The 25,180-nt window shown below is 54.3% G+C and overlaps 2 protein-coding genes across 3 annotated transcripts; one reads left to right on the plus strand and one right to left on the minus strand.

The window, feature by feature from the left end:
* Window positions 1-235: 235 nt before the first annotated feature.
* Window positions 236-2,034, minus strand: IER5 (immediate early response 5). The gene has a single exon (XM_062497447.1). The coding sequence runs from the start codon at window positions 1,555-1,557 to the stop codon at window positions 847-849; it is 711 nt and encodes a 236-aa protein (XP_062353431.1). The 5' UTR covers window positions 1,558-2,034; the 3' UTR covers window positions 236-846.
* An 8,316-nt stretch (window positions 2,035-10,350) lies between these two features.
* Window positions 10,351-24,283, plus strand: STX6 (syntaxin 6). Of its 2 annotated transcripts, none has more exons than XM_062497459.1 (8): window positions 10,351-10,399; window positions 12,886-13,067; window positions 13,627-13,721; window positions 15,410-15,472; window positions 17,559-17,681; window positions 18,912-19,018; window positions 20,534-20,628; window positions 22,125-24,283. In XM_062497459.1, exons 1-8 carry the CDS (start codon window positions 10,365-10,367, stop codon window positions 22,199-22,201), a joined length of 777 nt encoding a protein of 258 aa, XP_062353443.1. In that variant the 5' UTR covers window positions 10,351-10,364; the 3' UTR covers window positions 22,202-24,283. The 2 variants fall into 2 exon arrangements, with proteins under 2 accessions (XP_062353443.1, XP_062353442.1); XM_062497458.1 differs by having other exon boundaries at window positions 12,886-13,055.
* Window positions 24,284-25,180: the final 897 nt, after the last annotated feature.

Here is a 25,180-nt window from a genome sequence, read left to right on the forward strand (position 1 = left end):
AGGAGGCTGTAGCCAGAAGAGCAGTGGGAACACCTGGAAGATCCTGGGAAGGACTCCAGGCACCCTGACATAAGCTGCCTTTCTTCCCCAGCTCCCAGAAGAGCTGGACTCCAACCCACCCCAAGGCTCTGGCGAAGCTGGGTGGATCCAGCCACAGACATGCAGAACCACACCCCGGCTGCTGCCTGCCCTCCTCCCCCTCGAGCCGGCGGGGCACAAACAGGAACTAGGCTCATACAGTTGAAAATATTTAATACGTGTTGTACACGTAGAATTACATTTTATACAAAACATGATACATCAACTGAAGGAGAACACTGTACAAAATTCCCTACGGGAGCCCCAAGCCTTTATACAACAAAGACCGGGAGTTACCAAGCCTAACAAACAGGCTCAAGGACTTTTCCGTCAGAGCGTCTGTAAACTTCGCTCCTCTCAATAAACACTTTTAAAAAGCACCATGTAATAGTTCTGACCTAAACCTTTCCAAAATAGAAACTTTATTTAATAAACTTAATACTTTCCAAGCTTAAAATATCACCCGCCGGGGGCGCCCCCGGGGTCGGCGGCAGCCGAGGAGCCTCCCCCGGGCGCCGGCGAGGGCGGCGGCTCTGCCGAGAAGGGGAATTCCGGGAGGGCAGGGCCGGGGGCTCTCCCAGGGCGGGTGCCGGCAGCCAGAACCAGGCGGGGGATCCGGGAAGCGCTGCCGCTGCTGTGCCGCGGTCCCTCCGGTGCGGCGGCGCGGGGCGCCGGGTCTGGCCGGCGCCGGAGCCCCGCGGCGCTCGGTGGGTGTCACCTCCGGACCTCCCAGCCCGCGGCGGGGAGCCAGTCTCTGCTGCAGGGGCATCAGAAAGCCACGATGGCCGTGCTCCAGGGGTTGAGGGTCCGCAGCACCGGCTCGTCGCAGCAGATCTGTCCGGGCTCGGCCGCCGCCTCGGCGGGCACCGCGCCCGTAGCCGCCTCGCCGCCGTCCAGATGCGGCCGCCGGCGGCCCTTGGGCTCCTTGCTGAGCAGTCCCGAGAAGCTGGAGCCGAAGATGCTGATGAGGCTGGCCACGTTGCCCGTCTCCATGTCCTCCTGCTCGCCTGGCGGCGAGGGCGGCGTTGGCGGTGGCTCCTCTTCCTCGCGGCGGGGCTTCTTCACCGGGGAGCCCGCCTGGCCGCGCTCGCCGGCGCTCCGCTTGCGGGGGCAGTGCGACGACGGCGGCGGCGGCGGGGGGGGCCCGGCGCAAGCCCCGCGGTTCTCGCCGCAGCAGCAGCAGCGCCGCGGGCCCTGGCAGTCCCTCCCCGCCTCGTCCTGCGGGGGCGGCAGCGGCGGCTCCTCGGCCGCCCAGGCGGCGGTGCGAGGCAGCGGCTCCTCCTCGGGGGGCCCGGCGGCCTCGGGGGGCGGCTCGGGCGGGCAGCCCGGCTCACTCAGGTAGACCTGTCGGGCGCTGCGCAGCACCAGCGACACCAGGAGGTTCTTGTGCAGCTTTAGGCCGCCGCGCTGGCCCCGCGCGCTGTAGATCTTGCCTAGCGAGATGCTGACGATGCGGTGAGCCTCCAGCTTGAACTCCATGGGGAAAACCGGTGGGCGATAGGAGGGAAAAAAATGAAATTAAAAAAAAAAGTTAAAATAAAATAAAGAAGCTGCGGGCCGATGGGGAACGGCGCGTCACGCTGGACCCGCACGCCGCCCCTTCGCGCCGCAGACTGAGCGAGCCCACGCGCCCGCCCGCCTTTTATACCGCCCCCGCCCCGGCCAATCAGGACGCGCCGCCGGCCGCTCCAACCGCCGGCTGGCCCCCGCGCGCGCGCGCCGGCCAATGGCAGCGCGGGGCAGCGCGTTCGAAAGCTCGCCCCGCGGAGAGGGCTCTTAAAGCGGCGACGCCAGAGCGCGGAGAGCGGTGGGGTCCACCGCGGCACCCGCCGGCTAGCTGCACCCCACCTGGGAAATTTTGGCTAAAGCGATGGAAGCGTTCCTTGGGGAGGGGAAAAAAAAAAAATGAATAGCGAACAAAACAAATCAAACCGAGCGCAGCCTCCGTTTTGTCAGGTTGGGAGCATTTCCCGCAATTTCAGCCCCGTCTCTGCTATCTTATCGTGCTAGAGAAGGAGCTGGTGGTGGTGGTGGCTGGAGGGCGAATTGTGTTTTTGAGGATTTCGAGGGAAATCTGCCCTGACGTGGAGCAGAAAGCCGCGCTTGCCCAGCTGCCAGGCAGAATTCTGCTCCAGGGGCCTGGCAGTGAAGCTCACAGAAAGACCAGGGCAGAGAGGAAGATCCACAGGATTGGGAAGGGCTACAGGGGAGGACAAATAGGGCATCTCCAAGGTGATGGGGACCACGGCAAACTGGAGCACCTTGTTTGGGAGCTGAAACTTCCCTTGGCTGTAGCTGTGAAAGGTGGTAGAAGATCAGCTGGGTGGCTGGGGGGACGCAAGGGACAACACAGTCACCCCCAGACACAGCTCCAGGCACCAGGGAAGCCTCCAAAAAAGTTTGGAGAGTGTTTCAGTGTTTGGAGTGTGACACTCCTCCTTCCACCAAGGACTAACCACCGTTTGCAAGCAGAAAAGAGGTGAAAGGGCCTAAAATTAAAGAAGTTCAACATGCTGCCCCAGAGTATCAGTTTCAATTCCCAGCTGACACATAACAACTTGCTTCCATCCCTTTTTTCCCAGGGGATGAATCCAGAGACTCTCCCAAAGGAAAGCCACAGGCTGTCATGATATTTTGTTGGCAGGACCTGTCACCATGTGTCCTTTCTGGAAGGACAAAAGGGTGGCTGGTCACAGAGGTAACAAAAAATAGGTGAATGAGGCCACACCAACGCATAGTTGACATAGCAAGAGCCTTCTCCAAAAATAAAACAGCAAACCCACTCTCACAACAAATGTATGTTTTCCTCCTGGTCGAACACATGGAAAATCTCAAATGCCACTCTCTGGGTGTCAGACACAACAGCATGTAAGCCTGAATGTTGGCATCTCAAAATGCCCACCCCTCCTCCAAACCAAACCGGCCGTGCTCCATCTGAAGTGACCAGACTGGGGCACGCTCAGCCACACAGCCAAAACAGCCAGGCCCAGCTTCCCACACAGGCAAAAGGTCCCACAAGCAGAAAGGTCCCACAGCTTAGCCCACAGCAGGGAGAGCCTCTCCTGGCTTCAGGGAGCAGGGCTGTCCCCTCCACACCCAGCGTGGGAGGCCGGAGGGACGCAAGCTCCAGCGATGGGAACCGAGGTTTTTCCGGACCCGCCAAACCTGCTCCTGCACCTCGGAGGGCCAGCAACACCCTGTCCTAAACCCTCGGGTCAGCCTAACCAGCCAGGGCAGGTCTGGGCTCACATGCCTGGGACTGCAGTCACAGCTCTTCACCTTCAGCCAGCACGTCTGCCCACTGCCAGCGTCCCCTCGGTGGCACAGTATTGGCCGTGCCCCTGGGAAATGCATCACCAGCTCCAGGACTGCTCTTTGCAGGATCTGGGCACTTGCATCTTCAGTAGAGGTATCCTGGGTCAGAAAGTCAGATCCAATACATCTCCACTAGGCATATCCCAACTCAGGGCTGAAAAGCAGCAGTGCAAAATCATCACACCAGCTGGAAAAAGCCCAAAGCAGGTGTAGGAGGCACAGCGTGGGAGCTCTGTGGGGTGAAGATGCTTGGATCTGAGCAGACTGACCTGTTCTGCCACTCACCACCTCACCCTGATGGCATGAGGCTTCATTTCTCTCCACTCACTGCCTTTTTGGCTGCTACCCTGCCTGGGAAAAGGCGAGCCTCTCCCGGCTCTGACCAGGGATTAGCAGGATGGGGATGTGGACCGGGCGATCCCTCATCCCTCTTAGTGTTCAGACGGAGCACAGCAGGGAGGAGCAGGGGCGCAGAACGTCCGGCAGCAGAGCTCGTACCCAGTACCACGAGTTTCACCCACCAACACCATGCCTGGTGTCAGGCACAACCATCAGCACGTTATTCCTAGAGCACCAAAGACATCTGGCTGCTCTCCGTGCTCTTTGCAGAGGTGGGGTGATGGTTTGCTGTCTCTCGGGGGGGGGGGGGGGCGGGATCCACGGAAGAGGCAGGCAGGAGAGGACGAGCAGCAGCACGGGCAGAGGCAGCGCCGGCAGCCGGCTGAAGCCAGGCAGTATTTTGGTGGCAGGCCAGCCGCTCCCTCCCAGGCTGATGTCATGCTTTAGTAACTTTGAGGCAGAGTCACATGGCAGCTTCTGAGGTCAGCGCCTGGGGTGGCTTTGTCTGCCTTCCTTGTGCCTGCCTTCCTTGTGCCTGCCCTGGGCTCCTGCTTGTGCCCGGAGCAGGTGACCCCGCTGGGGCTGCCCTCTGAGCACGGCAACCTCCCCATACCACGGCTCGGCATCCCCGTGATTCCCACAGCCGGGCGCTGCTTGGGAGCCTCGAATCCCGGAGAGCTGGATGCACTTCCACCTGCCCGAGAAAGGGACATTGCCCCCCACCCCTGCGGGTCAGGGGGGGATACGGGAGAAGGAGGCGGAGGGAAAGGGTGTGACCGGGCTCTCTAATCTCCTCATGTGATCCAACGGGCTTGGAAGGGGTTTGACGAACAATTAACAATCCTCCGGCTCAGCTGCTGCCTCCCGAAATAGCTCTGGCAGCAGCGGCAGCAGCAGGAGGAGGAGGAAGAAGAGGAGGAAGGGGGCGGTCGGGCTGGCTGGCAGACAAAGGTGGCCTCTCCACCAGCAGAGCTGCGGCCAGCACGGCGGCGAGGAGGCAGCCCCGGAGGCCCACCTGGAAAGGAAAACAACGCGACATAAAAACGGCTCGAGGCAGGGAGGAAGCAGCTTGTGGTACAACTAATAATTGCAGAGGGCTGCGCACACACCACCGGCTCTTTTGGAGGCGTTTCAATTCGCCCTCTCTGCCGAGCAGAGGAGGTCGGCGCCGGGATGCTCCTTGGGGTTAGTGCGGTCGCATCTTGGCCGGGAGGGGCGGGGGATGCTGGGGCAGCCCCAGCTCCGGCAGCACCGCGGCTCTGCCGGCCCCCTGAGCTTGGCTGCCTCCCGTCCCGTCCCGTCCCGTCCCGGCCATCTGGCTCCCAGCACGGCCACCCCGACCTGCGGCCGCGGGATGAGGATGTGGTTAGCGAGATCCTGTCCCGACAGCGGCGCCTGTCCCCCTCCTCTGCGCCCCCGCCAGCTCCTCGCTGTCACCAAATGTGCGGCCCAGGCCCCGGGGGAAGCCAGATGCGGTAAAGAGGATGGACGGTGAAATTAGGGTTTCCTCAAAGCACAGCTGAAGTCAGCCATCACCGGCTGTGCCAGTGCCACTGCAGGGTTTCGACGCCTCTCCCTTCTATTCGGACCAGGATTCACGAGTTAGACCCTTCCTGAGAGGAGGATGGGAACAAATCAATCAAAAGCCCCTCACAACCAGCAGTGCTGAGGCAAAAGCCTTCACACCAACAGCTGCCTGGAGCAAAAACAGAACTTCAGGACAACCAAAGCCCCAGGGAGATCAGGTCACATCCCCAGTGATTGCTGACGTAAACGAAACAGGACAGAGAAGAACATTTCCAAATGGGAATCTATCCACAGCTTGAGTTAATTTCTGGATGGGAATAAACATCTAAATTGTGAGGCACCCATGTGGAACTTGGGAGGAAGAGGAGGAAAGTTGTCTGGGGCTGGGGTTTTTCCCAGGAAATTCAGTGATTCAACATGGATGCGGTCTGGACCTGTCACAATCGGATATTAGTAACTAATCCCCCAGGGTTCCCAGCTGCTCTGCTTTATCCTTGCTTGGAGATAAGGTCAGAAGAGCTGGGAAACATCCCAAAACACAGCCCAGAGAGCCAAACACTAATCGCTGATGAATGAAAGCCAAACACAAGTGAAACAAATACAAACAAATCAATACAGATCTAAACCCAAAGAAGAGGAAGCAAGTCCCTCGGCTTCTGAGAGTGCTGAGACACCCACCCCAAAACCACAGTGAGGTGTGAGCCTGCAGCACAGCGATGTACTAGAAAGCAAAGGGATTTTCCAGGGTTAAAACCCCCTTCCCATGACAGAGATTGATTATAATGCTGATATCACAGGCAGGCAGGAGTCTCTCCACACCTTTTTTTTTTTTTTTTTTAATTTTCATCAGTGATCTGGGATTCCCCCTTCTCCCCCTACACAAATGATTTAAAATTTCCCTTCCTTCCCTCTGAGCCACTGGCTTGGGATTTCCCTCTCCTCCCCTGGAGAACAGTGACCTGTGCCTCTGCCCATCAGATATCCTGCTACTCCTCCAGCAGCCTCTTCAAACACAAAGAAGGGGGAAAAAAATCCCACTCCCAGCTATCAGCTTCTTCAGGCAGCTGTTTCCCTTGGAAAAAAATGTGACCCCACATCTTTCACTGTGTTATGGTACTGGTTTGGGTTTCCTGGGGAAAAAAATTGCATGTATTTGTCTGGGGTTTCCTATCAGACAACCCTTCTATTGTAGTCTACCTTCCTGTATGTTTTTTTTTCCCTCTCTGATATGCCTGCAATGGGTCCTGTCCCACTTCCAAAGGCTGCCTTGTGTCCAGGGTATAAATAAGCAGCCCAGCAAAGCCCATGTTTTTCACTGGATTTGCTCCCCAGCAATCTCTGAGCTAAAGCAGGCAGCAGCCTCGGTGACTGGAGCTAAACATCTCCAATTAATCACGGGAACTCCGCACGGAGCCAACCGCAGCCGCAGCTCGGCAATCCGCAGGGCACTTCGTCTGCCCAAAGGAGTCTCAGCCTAATTATTTTCCCCCCCTCTCCTTGTATCTCAATGTCACCTTCCTTGTAGCCATGGGGCAAATGACAACCGCGGGCCCGGAGTGCAGACGTGTCCTCTGTGCGACTGCTTCCCGCTGAGGTGGGATGGGGAGGTGGCACAGGGATGCTCCTGAGCCATGGAGCTGCCTGCTCTGCTTCCCGCTTCTTTCCAGGTCCCCCCGGGGGACCGGGGACCTTGGGGCTTGCCAGAAAATCACACCACAGAGTAGCAGCCACCGCTGAGAGCAGCAAGGGCAGAGCAGATCCTCTCTGTGTCAAGTCCCTCCTCCCACCAAGGAAAACTCCGAAATTAAACATCTGTGCCTGCCAGCAGGCGTTGACTGCCTCAGTTCCTGCTGATCTCTCCCCCTTCCCTCTTGAAAGGCCTTTCCTTTGACCACCTTGTCCTTCTCATGGTTTGTGGGGAGCCTGGAGCCCAGAGACATCATCCATGGAGACAGGGATAATGTGGAAGTTTTTAGGGTTTAAAGGCTGCCTGGGAAAAGTTCCTTCTAATTTAACCCATAACAAGGACCCTGGCAGTCTAGGACCTCATTGGTTCTGCAATTTAACAATCTCTTTTTGGATCCACGTAAGTTCTCAGCATCCCTGGCATCCCATGGCAGGCAATCCCAGGGATTCATCCTGCAGAAAGCAATGCTGCCTTTCCTCAATTTAATTTCCCCATTTCATTCACTTGAACACTGAATATTTAACTCCAGACCAGTGTTTTGTCTCATCCTCTTAAAACCACCACTGAAAATTTTCAACTATCACTAAAAACGAAAATGAGGAGGAAAACCACCAAAGCATCCGAAAGCCTTTATGGCTTCTTCCTTTAGCTGTTAAACTTTTCAGGGGTGGGGAAGGGAAAGTCCCTTTTAAAAGTCTACTTTTATAAATCCAAATTCAAACCAATCCAGCTTTTCCCTGAGAATAAAAGGCACTTCTTCTCCACCAACTGCACATTCTTTGCACCAGGCTAGGATGGGATCCCACACCCCCCGTGCATGTACACACATGCCACGAAGATTTTCCTGATAGAAGTTCCAGGGAGCCCAGCTCTTCCCTGCAGACAGCTGGGATTCTGATGAGTTGGCACTTTTCACAGTGCAGAAATGTTTAATCAGATCTTTCCTGACCAGTTCTGCAGCTGTGTGCTCTGCACCCAGCGCTCCTCTCCCAGCAGGAATCGCTTAGCTGAGCATGCTGAAGAGCTCCCAAAAAAATCCTCGCTGCCTCCAAGCCCAAAATCAGAGCTTCACATATGGAATAGCAAAAAAACAGCTGCATTCTAAAACATACAAACTGCAGCGTGGTTGGAGTGGTTTTCAGGTGAAAAATCTAAATTACTTACTACATCACATAAATGAATTTCTAGCATCAAAGACCAGGCAGTCTCTTTTATCCCTTGAAAGTTTATGACTTCCCTAGATTTCAGTAAAACTCCTTATTTTCAGCCCTCAATAGCTCTGTGAAGCTTTACATTTTTTTGCAAATGCACTCAACAACCTTAGGTATTTTCCAATACAAGTGATTCTGTAAAAAAACCCCAACATTTTCAAATAAGTGAATTGAGTGTTCACAGAATGTATTGAAGGATTTCTGGCTAGTAATTCTAAGAGGCTACAGGACATTTTCCCTCTTCCATTCCCAGTGCAGCGAACGTTTCAGGTACAGGTGGAAGTCACAGGAGGATCATCAGGTTTTGGGGAGCACAAGGTCATTGTGGGACAGGGACAGACAAACTGGACCAGCGACTCCTTGGAACACTGTTTATTCCTGGAGGGAACCTCCCATGCTAAGCACACGTTTGGCAGGGACGCCCCAAAACCTGCTGGCGTGGGAAAGTCATCCCAAATTCAGCAAGGAAGGGCCAGCAAATGCCAGCCCTAAAGCTGCCACCTGTTGCACCACTCCTGGCGTGGGGCTGGCCGGAGCAGGAGGTGGATTTCTCACCCCAAGAACTGCAGAAACCGGTCCAACATGTGCCACAGCCTTCCCAGCCCTGGGTGCGTGTGAGGAAAGCTGCTGGGATTGCAAAAGCCAGGTATCCCGTTCCCATGCTGAGGAGGCACCTCTGCAAACGGGGTTTGTGCCCGTTCCCTGCCTTTGGACCACTGCCACCTTTGGGAAGCGCAGACCAGGATGTACTCTTTGGTTAAAATTTGGGGGATTCCTCCTGGCCAAGCCTCTGCAAAATCAACCCACATGGGAGTAAGGCAGGGACATCCCTCTGCTGTGCGTCCATGGATGGGAACATCTCCCAGAGTTCTGCAGGTATCATCCTCCTCCTGTCAGCTACTAAAGAGCCTAGAGATTTAAAACAGGTGGGAATGAGGGAAGAAGGGATTCTCACCCGGGGATGGACAACATCCAAGCGACACAGGGCTGTTCTCACCCCACACAAGGCAGGAGGAAGGAAGCGGTGCCTGTGCCTTCCCGGGGCAGGAAGGGCAGCAGGAGCCGAGCAGACTGCCTGTCGCTCCCTTCTGCTTCCTCCCACACCGGCTGGGAACACAGCCTGGCTGAGCCACTCCTGCTGGGGACCTCGTGGCAGGGATAGAATCCCACAGGGCCAACGTTTATGTTTTGCTCCATGAATCTGGGCGAAGGAGGCCGGCTGGGTGGTTTTTATATGAGGTTTTAAAGACTGCAAATCCTGTGAAAGAGTTTACTGTCCTGGGTTTGGCATAAGGCACAAAATTTCTTCCACACTGAAGAGTCTGACATGAACAATACTGCTGCTAACTGCAGGTATGTGAGGAGATGGTGCTTGAATGCCTTACCTCATTTCCTCTCTTCACTGAGAAGGCTGCTTTTAGCTCTCTAAAATAAAAAAAAGAAAAATCGGCATCTTTAACCTGCAGAACACCAGGAATGGGACATACACCACCTTCTGCGTGGCCTTGCTGGTAGCACAGAGGTGCTAAGGACTGTGGACCACGGCATTTTGCGGGAAGGTGTAACCACCTCTGTCATCATAGGGCTGCTGAGAGCAGGGCGTTGGGGTCGGCGATCCCGCATCTCTATTGTGCCCTGGTGAGACCACATCTGGATCGCTGTGTGCAGCTCCGGGCTCTAAGGAAGAGGTGCCAAGATGGAGCCAGGCTCCGCTCGGAGGTGCCAACCACCAGGACCTGGGAGGCAAGGGGCAGGAGCCGATGTACACCTGAATACACGGAATGTACGAGTCACTGTACGAGTGACCACGCACTGGCACAGGCCGCCCAGAGAGGTCGCGGACTCTCCCTCACTGGAGACCTCCCAGACTCGTCGGCACAAAACCCTGCGCCATGTGCTTCGCGATGAGAAGGGAGGTGGCACCAGTCGCGATCCCTTCCGTCCTGACCCATCCCGTGTGTGATCCCGCGGGTGACCGCGCCTCCGAGCGCTACGGATCTTCCCTGGAAGAGCCGGGACAGCGGCCGGACCCCGCAGCGCACAACGCCCCTCCCTCCCCGCCGCCGCCATGACGGGATGACGTCACTACGCCACGCCCCACCTGCGCACCGCGGGGGCGTGACCGACAGAGGGCGTCGCGTCTGGGCGTGGTTTGGTATAGGGGGCGTGGCCTGGCGGCGGCCGTGGCGTGAGGCGGCGGCAGCGCCATGTCGATGGAGGACCCCTTCTTCGTGGTGAAGGGGTGAGCGCCGCGCTCGGCGGGCTCCGGGCCGCGGGGAGAGGGAAGCGCAACGAGCCGGGGCCGCGTCCGGGCGCCGAGGGGGCGGCCACGGCCGCCCCGCAGCGCGGGAGGCCCGCGGAGCGAGGGGGCCAGCAGCGGGCAGGGTCTGTGGGGAGGGGTGGCAAATGGCGGCCAGGCCGCCCCCGTGCTGCTGAGGGGCTGAGCGCGGGCTCCGGGGCCTGTCCGGCGGAGGCGCTGGGGTGAGGCGGGCAGGTGCCGGGCCGCGGCCGGGCCTCCCCCGGGCTCTGTGAGGGCCCCCGAGCCTTGCAGGTGCGCCTTGGGGACAGCGGGCAAACCGGGGCTGGGGGCTCGCGGCTGGAGGCCGCGGGGGTGGCCGTGGGGAAAGGTGGCGAGGAGCAGGGACCAAGCTGTGAGAGAAACAATGGCCATGAGAGGAAGCCTGCGGAGAAGAGCAGGGAAATACCAGCTGAAGGTGGCCACGGGAAAATTGTCATTAATAGGGTGAAAGGAGCTCTGTTGGAGCTACTGGAGAGACTCCAGTGCAGGTGGATGAAAAATCATCACAAAGATGATTTGGCGTCTGGAGCATCTCTCTGGTGAGGAGGGACTAGAGCAGCTGAGTGTTTAGTCCAGAGAAGACTGAGAGGGAATTTCATCGATGCATATCAATATCTCTAAGGGGTGCCAGGACGATGATGCTAGACCCTTTGCAGCAGCAGGACGAGGAACAATGGCCATAAACTAAAACACGAGAAGGTCCACCTCAACGTTGAGGTGGAACTTCTTTACAATGAAGGTGGCAGTGATGCCTTGGGAACTGCACTGGAAAAGGCAGCCTAGGGAGGTCATGGAGTTTGCTGGAGACATTCCAAACCCATCTGTGTCCCCTGCTCTAGGTGACAGCCCCTTGACAGGGGCTTTGGACTGGGTGATCCACAGAGGGCCCTTCCAACCCCGGTCATTCTGTGATTTTGTGAAAGCAGCTCAGTCACTAAACACTGCTCTCGGGCCACCTTCAGCTTGTGCTGGGGGCTGGTCTTCTGCCCCGTGTAACACCGAAACAGCCCTGAGGAGCAGCAGAGGGGCTCCGGGTGGCGTGTTTGGGAAAGCCATGTGAGAATAAGTGTGGGAAGGGATGCTGCTGCAGCCAGGGAAAGTGAATCCCTCTCCTAGGTTGAATTCATGCTAAGAGGAAAGTGTGGGAGTCGCCATGGGTGGGGAGCGAATGTCCTGTCAAACTTTCCAGAGGTGTTCTCCCAGCCTGTGGGGAAGGGCAGGGAGGGGAAAGGGGGATGTGCTGCCGCTCCCAGAGTTAATTATTATTACCTGGTCGGGCAGAGGGGCTGGTGGTAGTGTAGCCACCAGAATCGCTAACTAGTTTGCTTTCCTGGTGTCTGTAACTCCTCCCATCAGAGGAGATCCAGCTCTGCTTTACATTCTTCTCGCTGGGGACTTCCACAAGTGTGTTGAGATGAAAAAAAATTGAAACTAAACAAAACTTGTGCTGGCAAGTAGAGGAAGGAATGAAGTTTTCCAGATCCTCAGTGCAGGCTGCTGACTTTAGGGCACTCAGCGTGGTAGACTCGGAGCTGTAGGCGTGCGAGGACAGGAGGGGCACGCATCAGAGTGCTGAGAAACAGCAGCTTAGACAGCAGTTGGAGATGTTCAGGCCCTGGTGGAACTGAGAGAGCTGCAGTCCCGGCACCTCAGTTCATGTCTGGAACTCCCCTGCTTTCCTTCCCTGGGGTGAAACATCTGACTGACTGTTGTGTGCAAGCTCTTGGTGGACACCAGCACAGTCTGATGTTGTCTCCCTTCCTAATCCCAGCTCCCTGTGATCCTGGGGGAGCAGCTGGGAACCGTAGAGTTTGTAAATGCAGATAACCACACCGAGAGCCTGTGACCCAAATTTACAAACCTGCTTGCCCCAAACCAGAGCTGTCAGCAATGTTTTCCCTTGCTGTGAATGCACTCATCTCCAAAAGAGCTTAGAGCAGCAGAAAAAACTTCTGTTTCCTAAGCCAGCGTGGTAGGGCTGTGTATTTTTTAAATGCTGTATTAAAATAAAGAGTGCTGCACTCCATCTGCCTGGCTGTGGTTTGGGGACAGTTCCTGTAATGCTGTGTGCCCCTGGGGTATCTTACATGGGTAGTTAAGGGCCTTGAGAGGAAAACTGTTGAGAGAGGAATGCAAAGCATGGATTGCCAAAGAGCTGCCTTGTTCATACCCTCTGCCCTGGCTTGCCTGGGTGACACTCAGCAGCTTCCCCTGAAGAAATAGGTCCCTTCATGAGTAACTTCGTGCTGCAGCAAGATACAGGGCAAATCCTTATTTTACAAAATAAACACGAAGTTGTTGGAAGGAAAGATGTTTGGGAGGAAGCTGTGGCATCCCTGCTCAGCTGGACACAGGGCTGTCCCAGTGTGACTGCTGCAGGGCAGCTGATGATAATTCTTAGCTTCTCCTCACTCTCCTGCTGGCTGCAGGGAGGTGCAGAAAGCTGTGAACACTGCCCAGGGGCTCTTCCAGAGGTGGACAGAGCTCTTGCAAGATCCCTCCATAGCTACAAGAGAAGAAATCGACTGGACCACTAATGAGCTCAGGAACAACCTGCGGAGCATCGAGTGGGACCTGGAAGACTTGGATGAGACCATTAATATCCTTTTTTGTGGCCCTTTGGAGGTAGTTGCAGTTCCCAAGTTGTACTAAGTAGCCGAGTCCCAGTGCTTGTCACTCTGCAAAAATTTGGACTGTTTGGGATTGAATTTTGAGTTCACATCGGCTTTTCCCAAATTGCAAATGAGAAATTAAGTCGAGGATTTTCCTTTTGCATTTTTGTTTCCCTTTTTGCACGGTATATTCTAAGATGCTTTGTTCTAGAAAGCCTGTTGTGTCATGTGAATCTGGATTTCTGCGAGTCAGTTCATTCTCTAGGCTGGCTTCCAGAAATACACCTTTTCCCTTGTGTTCCTCGGAGTGCTCCTGAAAACACTGCATGGCATCACAGAATCAAAAAAAAAAAAAAAAAAAAAAAAGAGAAACCTTGTAAGTGTGCACGAGCTGCACGGCGCATTCCTTCCATACCTGCTTTTCCATCCAGCGTGCTGTACTTTGCTAATCCAATTTTGGGAACAGGCACAACACAGCGGCCGCTTGGCAGGCTCAGGGTTTGTGTCTCCACTGTGTACCCAACACCGCTTCCGGGGACTCCTTGACTCGGTGCCCAGGCATTGTCGAGGCGAACCCGCGGAAATTCAACCTCGATGCCACAGAGCTGGGAATCCGCAAAGCCTTCATCACCAGCACACGGCAGGTGGTCAGGGTAAGGAACCTGCCCTGGGGGTCAGGGCCTGGGGAAGGCATGGGGGGCATTGGGTGGGTAAAAAAGGAAAGCCTGGGGCTGTTCTGTGGTGGAGTGGAGAGCAGAGAGTAAACCTGCTACCTGCGAGTCTCAGGCTCCCTCCTCTTCCCCCTGCATTCCCTCCTGGAGCTGCTGAGAAGGCTTTGGGGGTGCAGATGCCCCATGGAATTTCTTCCTTTTATGCTGCTGACTCTTGAAGTCTTGGCACTGCTCTTGCAACAGTGAGCTGGGAGCCTGCGGTAACGGGGGGAAGAGCGAAGACCCAGCTGCAGTGTGGAGCCTCCTTTCTGAGTTGAGGGAAATCGTGACTGTCCCAGCCATCTGTAGCACTGGGAGACCACTTTGAACACTGACAGATGGTTGAAGCCTGGTGTTATTGACATGGTGACTTCAACTTCCTACCCCTGCAAAATAGTCCAAACAACACTGGATTTATTTTTGACTTGAGGAAGATTTTTTTTTTTTTTTAGTTCAAGCTTATGCTTGAGAAGCAAAAAGGGAATTTTAACAACTTGGTGGTAACAAATAGAGAAGAAACATCTTTCGAAAAGCTTCACTGCTTGGTAACAAGCTGCCTGTTAGGAAGTTTTCTGTTTGTTAATGGCTGCACTGAGTTTCTGCTGCCCCTCGTGACTCTGATGTTCCTGCTCCACAGAACGCACTGGTGTGGCTGGCAGCAAGCCTGTTACCCTACCTGCAGTCCTGCGGTCTGGGTTCCATTCCTAAGGCTTGCTGCCTGGGAACTGATCCCAAAACCACTACCCCAGGTAGCAGGCATATGCTTGCTGCTTTGCCCTTGGTGTAGTCCGCTCCCTAACGGGCAGGATCAGGCAAGCCTGCTCTCTGGTCCTCTTCTCCTGGCTGAAAAATGCTGGCTAATGGGTTTTGGAGCAGTGTCCCACTGGGAAATGAAATTTGTAAGTGGCCCTGTGCAGCTGACTTCCACTTTCCCTGGGAGAATTTGTGATGCACTGCAGCCAGTGTGAGTTAACCAAATGGGATGTGGTGGTGCTCTTTGCTGATGTGTTGCACATCTCTGAACAGTAAAACACACCTGAATGCTCTGGTGTCATCAGGACTCTGCTGGTGGATCAGCCTCTGCCAGATGACGTTGACTACTTGCTAATTTATGAAAACTAGGTCATGTTACATTGTGATGGGGAGCCTTCTGTGGTTAGTGATCTTCTGCAGGAACTCCACAGCAAAAATTCATTGGTAGGAGGAAACATGATGCAGTCAGGACAGGAAATCTACCTCATACTATGGAATATAAAACCAGATGCAGTTGGGAATAAAGCCCAGGAGGTTATTGGCTTCAAGGCTTTGACAAACGGTTCCTTACACTCTGTCAACAGGAACATTAGTTTATCATACAAATCAAAGTGGTTCTGGTTGTAGTGGAGCAAAATTAGTAATAAATGAGGAATATTTTCAAAATACCTCAACACTGTTGATTCCAGTATTAGTATAACAATGAAGCTTTCTACAGTATATTTCCAGACTTTCTAAAGTGTGGGATTTCAAAGAAAATCTCCCTTCCCTCACTCCTGCTCTTAGAAGCCTTGCTGGGTATAGACAGCCCTGTAGCACCCTGAATCTGTCACCTCAAATCCAATGCTCACATGCTGCTTCTTTTATTGAACAAACAGGACATGAAGGATCAGATGTCAAACTCTTCCATGCAAGCACTGGCTGAAAGAAAAAACAGGCAGGTGAGAACCAGAAATGTGTAATGTATATCTGCTACAATGTATATCCTGTCTGGAGTTCCTCCCCTTCCAGACCTGTGGTGTGGGAAGGGGCTCACAAGCTGCAGCCAAAGCTGTGTTTGAACCATGTCCATTTGGCTGCCCTGGGAGAGCCGGTTCTCTCAGGCACGTTGCTGCCAGCCTCTCCCAAGCCTCTCTCAGAGCAGTAAGTCAGCACTCACCATCTGTCTCTGTCTTCAGAGCTGGTTGTTTACAACTGTCAGCATTGCACCATCCCATGGAAAGGGAAATCTCCCTCCTCCTCCTCCTCGGGGGGAACCGGCTCAGAATCCATGTCAATGAACGTAATCCTGCACTCTGCTGGATTTAGGAGCCAAGATGGTGCAATATCCTTTCATGCAGCTGCTTCTTGTAATAGCCATGTAAGAAGATGGAAGGAGCTCAAGGAGTCTCATGTTGTCTGCACTTGTAATCTAAGGAATAGAAATAGATGCAGCTTTCCTGGCTCCTTCCTGGCTGATGGGGAGGAGGCTGTAAGGAGATAGTGGAGCTGACTTCCAGACCCACTCCAGTAAAAGCTGATGTGTGCTTCATACAGTTAATTGTTTGTACTACATCAACCTTACCACAAGTGGCAAAAACAAACTGAGAAGCACAGAACTCATTCCTGAACTTGTCACAGGGTTAATTGACGTGCTTGGCAAACACTTCCAGCAGCAAAGTCCCTGACACACTTGATCAAAAATAAGCCTGTAGCTTTCCCTGCGATTTGCTGCTTTCCTTTGCATGAGGTTCCTGATAGCTGCAGGAGACCATATGGTCCAGCTCATGCAGCGACATCTGGTCAGGAAAACTGACTTCCCCTTGCTGCCTTCCTTTCCCTTCCCAGCCCCTTTCCTTCATTCCAGACAGCAAGGCTTGTGCTGGGCTTTGTGTCTGAGGGGCTGGCTAGCAATGACCTGACCCTCACAGCCCAGGCTGGCAAACAGGCCCTTTCTGTTGAAGCTGCAGGCAGAGCTAGTGCACTGCATTAAATAAAAAGGGGCTGCCCTTGCCACAAACTGGAGGGACCAGGAGTTTGCTTAGTGTCTTGGGGCCAGACAAAGCCAGATGTTCTTTTCACTTCCTGCATGTCAGTCTGGGGAAACCTTCCCCACCCCTCCTTGAACCTCATAAGTCAGATGAATCATAGAGACCATCTTGTTTAAGCCTGACAGAGCAGCCTGGTCATTGTCTTGCTGTTCTTGACAAATACTCAGTTATTCCATCCTGCCCACGACCAGGAGCTGCAGGATGGTCTTATTACAAGTCAGCCTGGCTTCCACACTGGAGGGCAGAGTCCCTAACCCTTCCCTAGAGCTGCAGGGTGCAGTTCCTTACCTGCAGGTCATGTTCATTCTCCAGCATCTGTAGCTTAGGTTGTTCCCCTTTTAGGGACCAGACATATTTGGCTAGAGAGCCAAACCTCAGCAGGCTTTGCACCAGCTTCTCTGTTCAGGTTGTAGGGCAGGTAGCAAGAGTAACTTTGTATGCTGACAGCTGAAGAGCCTGCTGGGGGGATAGGCAGCCTGGATCATAGAGCATAAGCATACAGCACTGCTCTGGTTATATATTGCATTATTTTACTGTCAGCTCAACTGGTTAAGTACTTTATCCAGACCCTCTTAAGCCCCTGTCATTAGCAGCAGAGTGCTCAGTTGGAGCTGTACATCTCTTAACACAATATATCCGGACACTTCCCAGCTCACATGTCCTAGAACACAGTGCTGCCTCTTGAGCAGGTCTCTGCCAGTCCTTTGTGCTGTGCAGGCCTCCTGCATGCATTGTCAGTCAGCTGCACTCCAGCTTTACTGCTGCTGGAGAGGCATCTCTGCAATTCCAGGCTGCAGAGACTTCCCAGGCTGGCATTTTGGCTCTGTGTTGGTTTAGTTCATGACAGCACTTTGGCTGAGTAGTAACAGAGCAGGAGGAGAGAGATGCTGTGTGCATGCGTACACGAGTGTTGCCTTGTCTGCCTTCCCATCTCACCCCTTAGGTGGACTGTGAGCAGACACAAGGGTGTTGCTAAGAGCTCTCTGCATTTGTTTAGGCACTCCTGGGAGAGAGTGGGAGTCAGAGTTGGAGCTCTGGACCTGACAAATACAGCCGTCTGGACCGGGAGCTGCAATTAGCAAATTCACATTTCATTGAGGAGCAGCAAGCTCAACAACAGGTAAGGCAGCTGGCATCACAGACTAAATAGCTTTGCTTGCCAAATGGGTGCCAGGGGGACTGGTCTGGCTCCAGGAGCCTGTCAGTCCTCCTCTTTGCTTGTGGCATGTGTCTGTGCATGCATTTCCTGTGCAGCACAGCTTTGGGTGATCTCAGCACAAAGTTTTTAACCCTGGAGGCGTGAGGCTTCTTCTGTTTAGGAGGCAGTCGGCACAATCTGGAAGATGTAGCACACTAAGATTTAATAGTACAAGGATTGCTGAAATCCTTGGAAGAGTAGAAACACTGCAAAAAGAAAAGGACCCGTTTGTCTTATGCAACTTCCCCTGGTTAAAAAACGTTTGGTGGTGTTTGTGTGCATCTCCCATCAGAACAGGCTGGGAGCAGGAGCAGGAGCACGCGCCTCCTTCCTTTTCCTGCTTTTGTCACCATGAGATTAGTGAAAAAGGCTGTGTGAGGGCTTGGGAGAACCCCTGGTGAGGCACTTCCCAGCTGACAGGGGAGTTTGCCTGGAGAAGTGCCCAGGCCAGGCACAGACCGGAGAACTTACAGGGCCTTGACACAGGCAGTGACTCGGAGGTGGCAAACTCTGCTAAAGCTCCTGACCCGTGGTGCCACCTCGGCTTCCAGACACATTTTACCTACTGACTGCAGGGAGATAAATAGCTTCAGAAATAGGTAACTAGGGTAAAGCTAATCCTTAGCGTGACTGTGCCCTGAAAACTACTTAAAACAGCAGCAGACTTATTCCTTTGGCACATTCAGAGCCAGGCTGGCTATTCTTAGCTGTAAAAGCTGCAACAGCCTTCTGCTTGCATTAACCCCGTGTTGGCTGCGGCACATTCCAGGTGGCATTTCCCACACACAGCATCAGTGTGCTTCCCTGGCTTGCTTACCTTGCCAAGGTTTTGATGACCAGCCCTTGGAGCTTTCCAAAGTAACTTTAGCTGTGCGTGCAGCATGGATAAGCTGAGACTGGATTTGTAGAGATATCTGGAGGCTGCTGCCTCCTGTGCCATGTGGATGCCATGTCATGGAGGCTTTCCCCCGGTTGTCTCCCCTCTGGCATTTCTTAGGAACTCTCTCCTCATTCCTGGTGGCTTAGGTCTGAGCCCAGGCCTCACAGCTGATGTTGGCTGAGCAGCGAGTGCCTGTCCACTGGACGGTCCCGCTCCAACCCAGCTGCAGGCAGCACATCTGTAATTGCCTGTTTCCCTTCTCTTTGCCCCAGTTGATTGTGGAGCAGCAGGATGAGCAGTTGGAGCTGGTCTCTGGCAGCATCGGGGTGCTGAAGAACATGTCCCAGCGCATTGGCGGGGAGCTGGAAGAGCAAGCAGTGTAAGTGTGGTGGCAAAAACCTGGCATGGGGCTGGCTGCAACGTGGCTTGGTGTCCTCACACACCTGTCTCTGCCTCTGGCGGAGCCTGGAATTCACTGGTCCCTCACGCAGCCTCTCCCTGCCAGCCTGTGGAAAGCATTTTGTACTGCAGTCTGCAGGGATCGAACTGCAACCTCCTTCCTTTAGAAGCCTGCGTCTAGAGCAGGCTTAGCTGCCACCTTACCTTTCCTGCTCTCCTTTTCACATGATCCCCCACAGGCAGCCAGCAGATAAGGGAGGGAGGTGCTGTGCAATGCAGGTATTGGCCACTTCTCCTCTCTACAGGGCTTTGTGCTGCCCCTGGACAATTGCTGGGGCCAGGAGCTCTCAGCTCTGCCCTGAAACACACAGCAGAGGGCTGCTTTTCATCACTGAAGTTTAAAAATAACCCTCACCCACACAAAAGGGGTTAAAGGGCAGCTCACAAAGTCATTTTGCATCCATCCATTTACATATAAATTAGATTTCTTTCCCAGTTCTTGTCCTTTGCAAACAAGGTCCCAGTTGTGCAGGCTAACAGCTATGCTTCCAGAAAGGCTTGAAGGGTTCATGCCTAAAACCCCTCCTTGTTTGGTGGGTGAGAGTCTGGAGCGCCATGTCCCTTGTGAAGTGATTGCATCTTTGATGGAGAGGAGGAACTTTCAACCTCCTTCCTGTGTGAAGTTGTGCAGCATGAGAATCCTCTGCTCTCACAGAGGAGGTTGGCATGGCGTCTCTGTTTCTAGATCATCACACAAGCCATCACTGCTTGCTAGATTAGCTCCTAACTGCCACAGTGAGGGTTTTCCCCACTGAATGAAGATTTAACAAGTGCCCTGGCACTCCAAATGAGGGAGTCTGTCCTTTCAAATGCATTAAGCTTTAGAGTCCCACTGGCTGGAGACAATTGCTTTGGTACCTTGACTCTGGATGCGCACTGGCATTGACAAAGCATGGATTCAGGAAGGCTTTCAGATTCGTTACAGTCGCTGTGTGGAGGAAGTAGAAAGGTAACTTCCATGCAGAGCTTGAAAAGCACCTTAAAAGCAACTGCAGATTCATTCCCATTTGATACATGACTGAAACTAAGATTTTACTTTAAACTGCAAGACCGAACGAGAGATTTAAAGTCCAAGCTGACACATAGATCTAACCAGTCTCTGCTAATCACAGATTATAAATGAGACTTTCCTTTTGTAAGGAGGAAGCTCCTACCCCGCTCCTCACGTTGCAGATGTGTGTAGAGTTCAGCCACAAACACACAGGGAGGATCAGTCTGGCAGGAATCCCAAGTTACTTCCCACCAAAGCAGAGCTGCTGTTTCAGCAGGTTTTTCCCCTCCTTTGGGTGCTTCCAGGAGAAGAGCCCACATTCATTTTGTCTGCCAAGGTGATACTCTGCTCACATCAGTGTCTTGATCCACGTGTGTGAGCATGCTGCAGAATCCCCAGGGGATGTGCCACATGCTGACCAGCGCCCTGCTTCTGTGTCCTCAGGATGCTGGATGACTTCTCCCACGAGTTAGACAGCACTCAGTCGCGCCTTGATAACGTCATGAAGAAGCTTGCCAAAGTGTCTCACATGACGAGTGGTAGGTCCTGGGAAGTGGGAACTAGTCCTGGAAAGGGAGAAACAAGCCCTTGGATCTTCAGACTGGGACACTGTGCCTCCACCCAGTCAGCCAAGGGAAGGGAGCAGCTCTCAGTTCTTGAAAGAAGAGGAAGGTTTCCAAGCCTGGCAGCTGGTCTTGCCCAGACACTGCTCTGCTGCCAGTCCCTTGCCTTTGTTTTATTTACAGATGCCTTTCTATTTACGCTGCTACTGCTGGGAAATTCCCCCTCTAGCTGGTGGGAGGGGAAGCTCTGCAGCCTCCTGCTCTGCTGCAGTTTCCCGGGCTGCCTGTGGAACAAAAGCTGTCAAGGTGCCATTAAACACTGGCCACCGTGTGGCTTCCCCCTAAACAGAATGCCGGCGGCAATCCCCTTCCCAGATCCCACCTGCCCTGGGGCTGCTGGCGCCTGCAGGCCTGTTGTCCATCACATCTGTCTCAGCTGGTAGAGAAAAGAGCTGAATTCTGTGCCGAGCCCACAGAAAAGTCCTTATAAGGCTGTGCCTTAAGCCGGGGGCTGGCGGGCAGAGCAAGCAGGAAGCCCGGCCTGGCTGCTGGGAAGTCCCGCACTGCCGGCTGCCTCCGAGCCTGGCACCCTGCCCGGCCAGCGCCTCCTCCAGCACCCCTCTCCCGTGGGTGCTCAGGACCTTGGGAAGGCAGCAGCCTGTCAGGAGGAAAAGCGTTTCTGCTCTGCAGGATTAGTCTGTCCGGGGGATTTATGACGTGCTGGAATACAGCCCTAGAGAGACCACTTGGAGTGCTAACGGTGCACTTTGGGTCACCAGTAGCTCAGCAGCAGCACGACCATGGGTGAACCCTGTGTCTCTGCCCTTTCCTCTGGGAAAACCCATGGATCTCTGCAGAGTGTTTCTGAGTGTTGTGAAAGAGCATTTCTGCTGGAATCACCTATGCCAGGGAGAGCAGGAGGACTCTTTCTGGGGTAGGTGCTGTGCCTAGGAGTTGAGGGGATGCCAGCAGCCCTGTCCCCACTGCTGCACCATCATCTCAGGGGGCAGACAGTGGTGATGTGGTGTTGAGCCAATGAAGGATAAAGACGTCCAGGAAAACCTTATTCCTGGCCCCGTTCTAAGGGAAGCCGCCACAATCTCTTCCTGGCAGAGCTCCTCAGGGCAGCTTGCACCGGATCCCTTCTCGTTCCTCTGGCAAACAGATTACACCATGAATGAACAGCAAGCGCTGCGGCTCTGTGCTTTTGAGCCAGCTTGTCAAAGTTACTTGAACTTGGTTGGGAAGAAGCCTCAGAATTCCCACAGCTGTTCCCAAACCCCAGTATATCCTGGAGGAGAATGCCTCACCGTAATATACAGCACCACAGCTTTTCTCCCACAGGAATTGTTGTTTTGGCTTTTTGTGGCTTAAGCTTGAATTTGGTTCCTTGCAGTTACATGAAGAAGAATGCTCCCCCAATTTTCCTTCTCCACTAAAGCAGGAAGACTGATGCTTCCTTTTCTTTCCAGATCGACGGCAGTGGTGTGCAATTGTTGTCCTCCTCGTCATCTTGCTAGTGGTGCTCATCCTGTTTTTTGTCCTGTGATGACAAAAACTGAACTTCCTGGGACGCCCCCTCCCCGCCCCCTCGCCCCGGCAGCATGGGGAAATGAAACTCTTCCCCGTTTCCGTCCGCCCACAGAGATCCCTGGCAGGAACACCTGCACCCAGCTCTCACCATCCTCCTCCAAGGACTGTGGCTTGGCTGCACCGACATCTCCCCTGGCCGTGGGGGGAGGGGATGGAGGACACGAGCTGCCTCCTCCCCTGCTGCAGTGCAGTCTGGACCTGGGCTCCAGGTCTGGATCCGTGGAGCTGGAGGGGGACGTGACCCCCCGCGCTTCCACCCAGTGCAGGTAGGAGCCGGCGGGACGCAGAGCAGCGAGCCCTGGGGAGGATGGGACAGGGGGAGGAATTACTGAATTCACTGAGCATTACAGACTGCGTTGCCAGTGCCAGCCTCAAGCATTACTGGGAAGGGTGAAACCCCTCACGTCAGGGCAAGGGAGGGGAGCCCTCGCCCTGCTCCCCCTGCCCCTCCCTGCCTCCTGGGGGCAGGCTCTGCAGCACCAATTCACTGCCAGCAGAGCACAGTGAGTCCTTACCAGAGCTTTCCTACCCTCTACACTGGGCAGAGCTGTAGGGTCTCGTGTCCTGCCATCGGCCACCCAGGCCCCGTCAGACACCCCAGAGCTTTAAACCTGGGGGTGCTGCACACGGAGGGCTGGCAATCAGCCCTGAGCCAGAGAGGGAGAGTCCTGAAGCTTTTAAACTTGCCTCCCTCATTATACAGGCCTTTAAAGCTCATTTACTGATGCTTTCTTTGCCCTTGTATAACTGAGTCACTGCTTCTGTTTAACAGCTGCTTCCCTTTGGCAAGTGATTTGTCAGGTCTAAAATAACTTATTTTTTTTAAGGAAAAAAAAACTCTAAAGATTTTTTTCGATGACCGTTGGAGCCACGTTCTCTCTGCAAGTGCACGACACACATGATCAGAGGAACAGTGTTCAGTGATGTATTTTAAGTGTATATGAACTTGTAAATAGGATGTCTTAATTTTTCCCAACCGCTGTTTTTTGGACACGTCCATTGTAAGCAACCAAAAGGCAGGAGATTCAAAGCTAGATCATGTTTTCATATTCCTTCCCAGTCCTTTTGTTACCTCCCAGTTGTTTGTCACTCGAGTTGTCTCAGCAGTGTCAGATTCCCTACAGGGAATGTGGAGTAGCCAGGGGGGCAATACCAAAAATGTGAAAAAAGCTCACCTGGACAGTGTCACTGTGGAGGAATAGGCAGAGGGGCTGTGCTGCAAGAACCAGTTTTTGGATAGGGGGTGACTCTTGAGGAAAGCAAAAACGGTTTCTTACTCCAGTCTGCTCCCGTATTTTAAGTTGCCAACATGAAAAGACTCAGCACAGGCTGGCTTATGGCTCCCAGATGGGGCTGGGGGAGGAAGTTAATTGGCACTGATGCAAAGACTTCTGCTGAAATTGCAAATCGCCCCCAAAATCGTGGGCCCCCCCCGCCTTAGAATCTTTGGCTTTACCTCCGGGACTGAACACTCCTCCCGCCCCGGCTTCGTGGCTCCCTCCGAGGTCTGCGTGGCCCCCCTGTCCCTCCCGCAGGCGCTGGATGCACAGCCGCGGCTCCGTGCCTTCCGCAGCCGCGCGGGGCCGGACGGAGCCTCCCCGCCCGCCCGCCCGGCTGCTCCTCTGTAACGCACACGTGGTGCTTCGGCGCCCACCCGCACTCAAGATTCGAGTGACTCCTTATCCTTGCAGAGCATCCCTGCAGGGAATAGGTGGTGTCTGCTTTCCAAGGCCGGCTGTAGCAGCGTCCGCACCGTTCCGCGGGTCTGTACCTCTCCAAGAGCAGGTTCCCAGGAGCGCGGGTCTGGGCAGGGAGCAGGGCTCGCTGCTGTTCGCATACCTCTGATCCCGGCGTTACTTCCAGCGTGGTTGTGTATCCTTCGGGAACGATTCCCGTGCAGGACCACTCCTTTGGTAGTCCAGGGGGTGGCCCAGCTGCTGACATCTCCACAAGCCACCCGAGTGTCTCTGGTCCCTTTCCCTGTGTACATTTGCTTTTCTGTCGCTGGTGGTGCCCCTCCATTTAACACTAAATAAAGGTGCAGCAGCGTAGGTCTCCGCTCCTTCTTGCCTGACTCTTGCTCCCGGGACAAGCTGGGAATCTCTCCTGGCACCAGGGAGTGGGAAAAGTTCTCCCACCAGCATTTGCCAGGCATCACCGTCCTGGTTTTTGAGGCATAAGCAGCATCTGCAGTTTCTGGGGTCAACTCAGCATTGTGGAGAGTTGTGCCCAGATGTGGGGTTGATGCAGACAACTGTAGACCCAGATGTGGGGCACCACCATGCAGAGGGGAGCCATTGCTGCTGTGCCACTGCTGTTGGAGACACTCCAAGGATGTGTTTTGCCTTCCATGGCTGGAAGAAAGAACCCCTCAAAAATCCCCAAGGAGCCCTGCAGGTGGCTGAGCACCCCGTCTACCTGCCCTGGGCCCCTCCAGCACCACAGCACAGTCAGGAGATGGGCGGTGGAGCAGCAGGGCCATGGGAAAACACGTAGCAAAGGCAAGCACCACCCCAGCCCCTCCATGCCACAAGCCAAGGGCGCTGTTTTGTTATTGCAGAAATGTATTTTTGGGTTTCAGTTTGAAATAATTTAAAAGAACCTCACCAGCCCTCCAGCACAAGGTGGCAGCGCTGGCAGGAAGCCCTCTGTCTCCTGGGGTCATGGAGATGGGGTGTCCCCATGCTGGTCACTCCAGTGCCCAGCAGGACAGACCCCTCCAGCTCTGTTGGGGCCAGGCTGTCCCCTGTCCCCCGCATTTGGGCAGCTCGTGGAGACTCTGGGGGGTCCTTGGTCGCACATTCTCTCCCAGGGGAACAAGGAAAGCCACCTGCCCCCACTGCAGTGGAGCTGGGCAGGTCCTGACACCGCAAGGCAGCTTGGTCCATGCCGTGCCATTCTGCAGCATCCTGCGACATTCCTGGGTGACTGTCCT

Source organism: Cinclus cinclus, chromosome 8, assembly GCF_963662255.1.
Source record: "Cinclus cinclus chromosome 8, bCinCin1.1, whole genome shotgun sequence".
Lineage (NCBI taxonomy): Eukaryota > Metazoa > Chordata > Aves > Passeriformes > Cinclidae > Cinclus > Cinclus cinclus.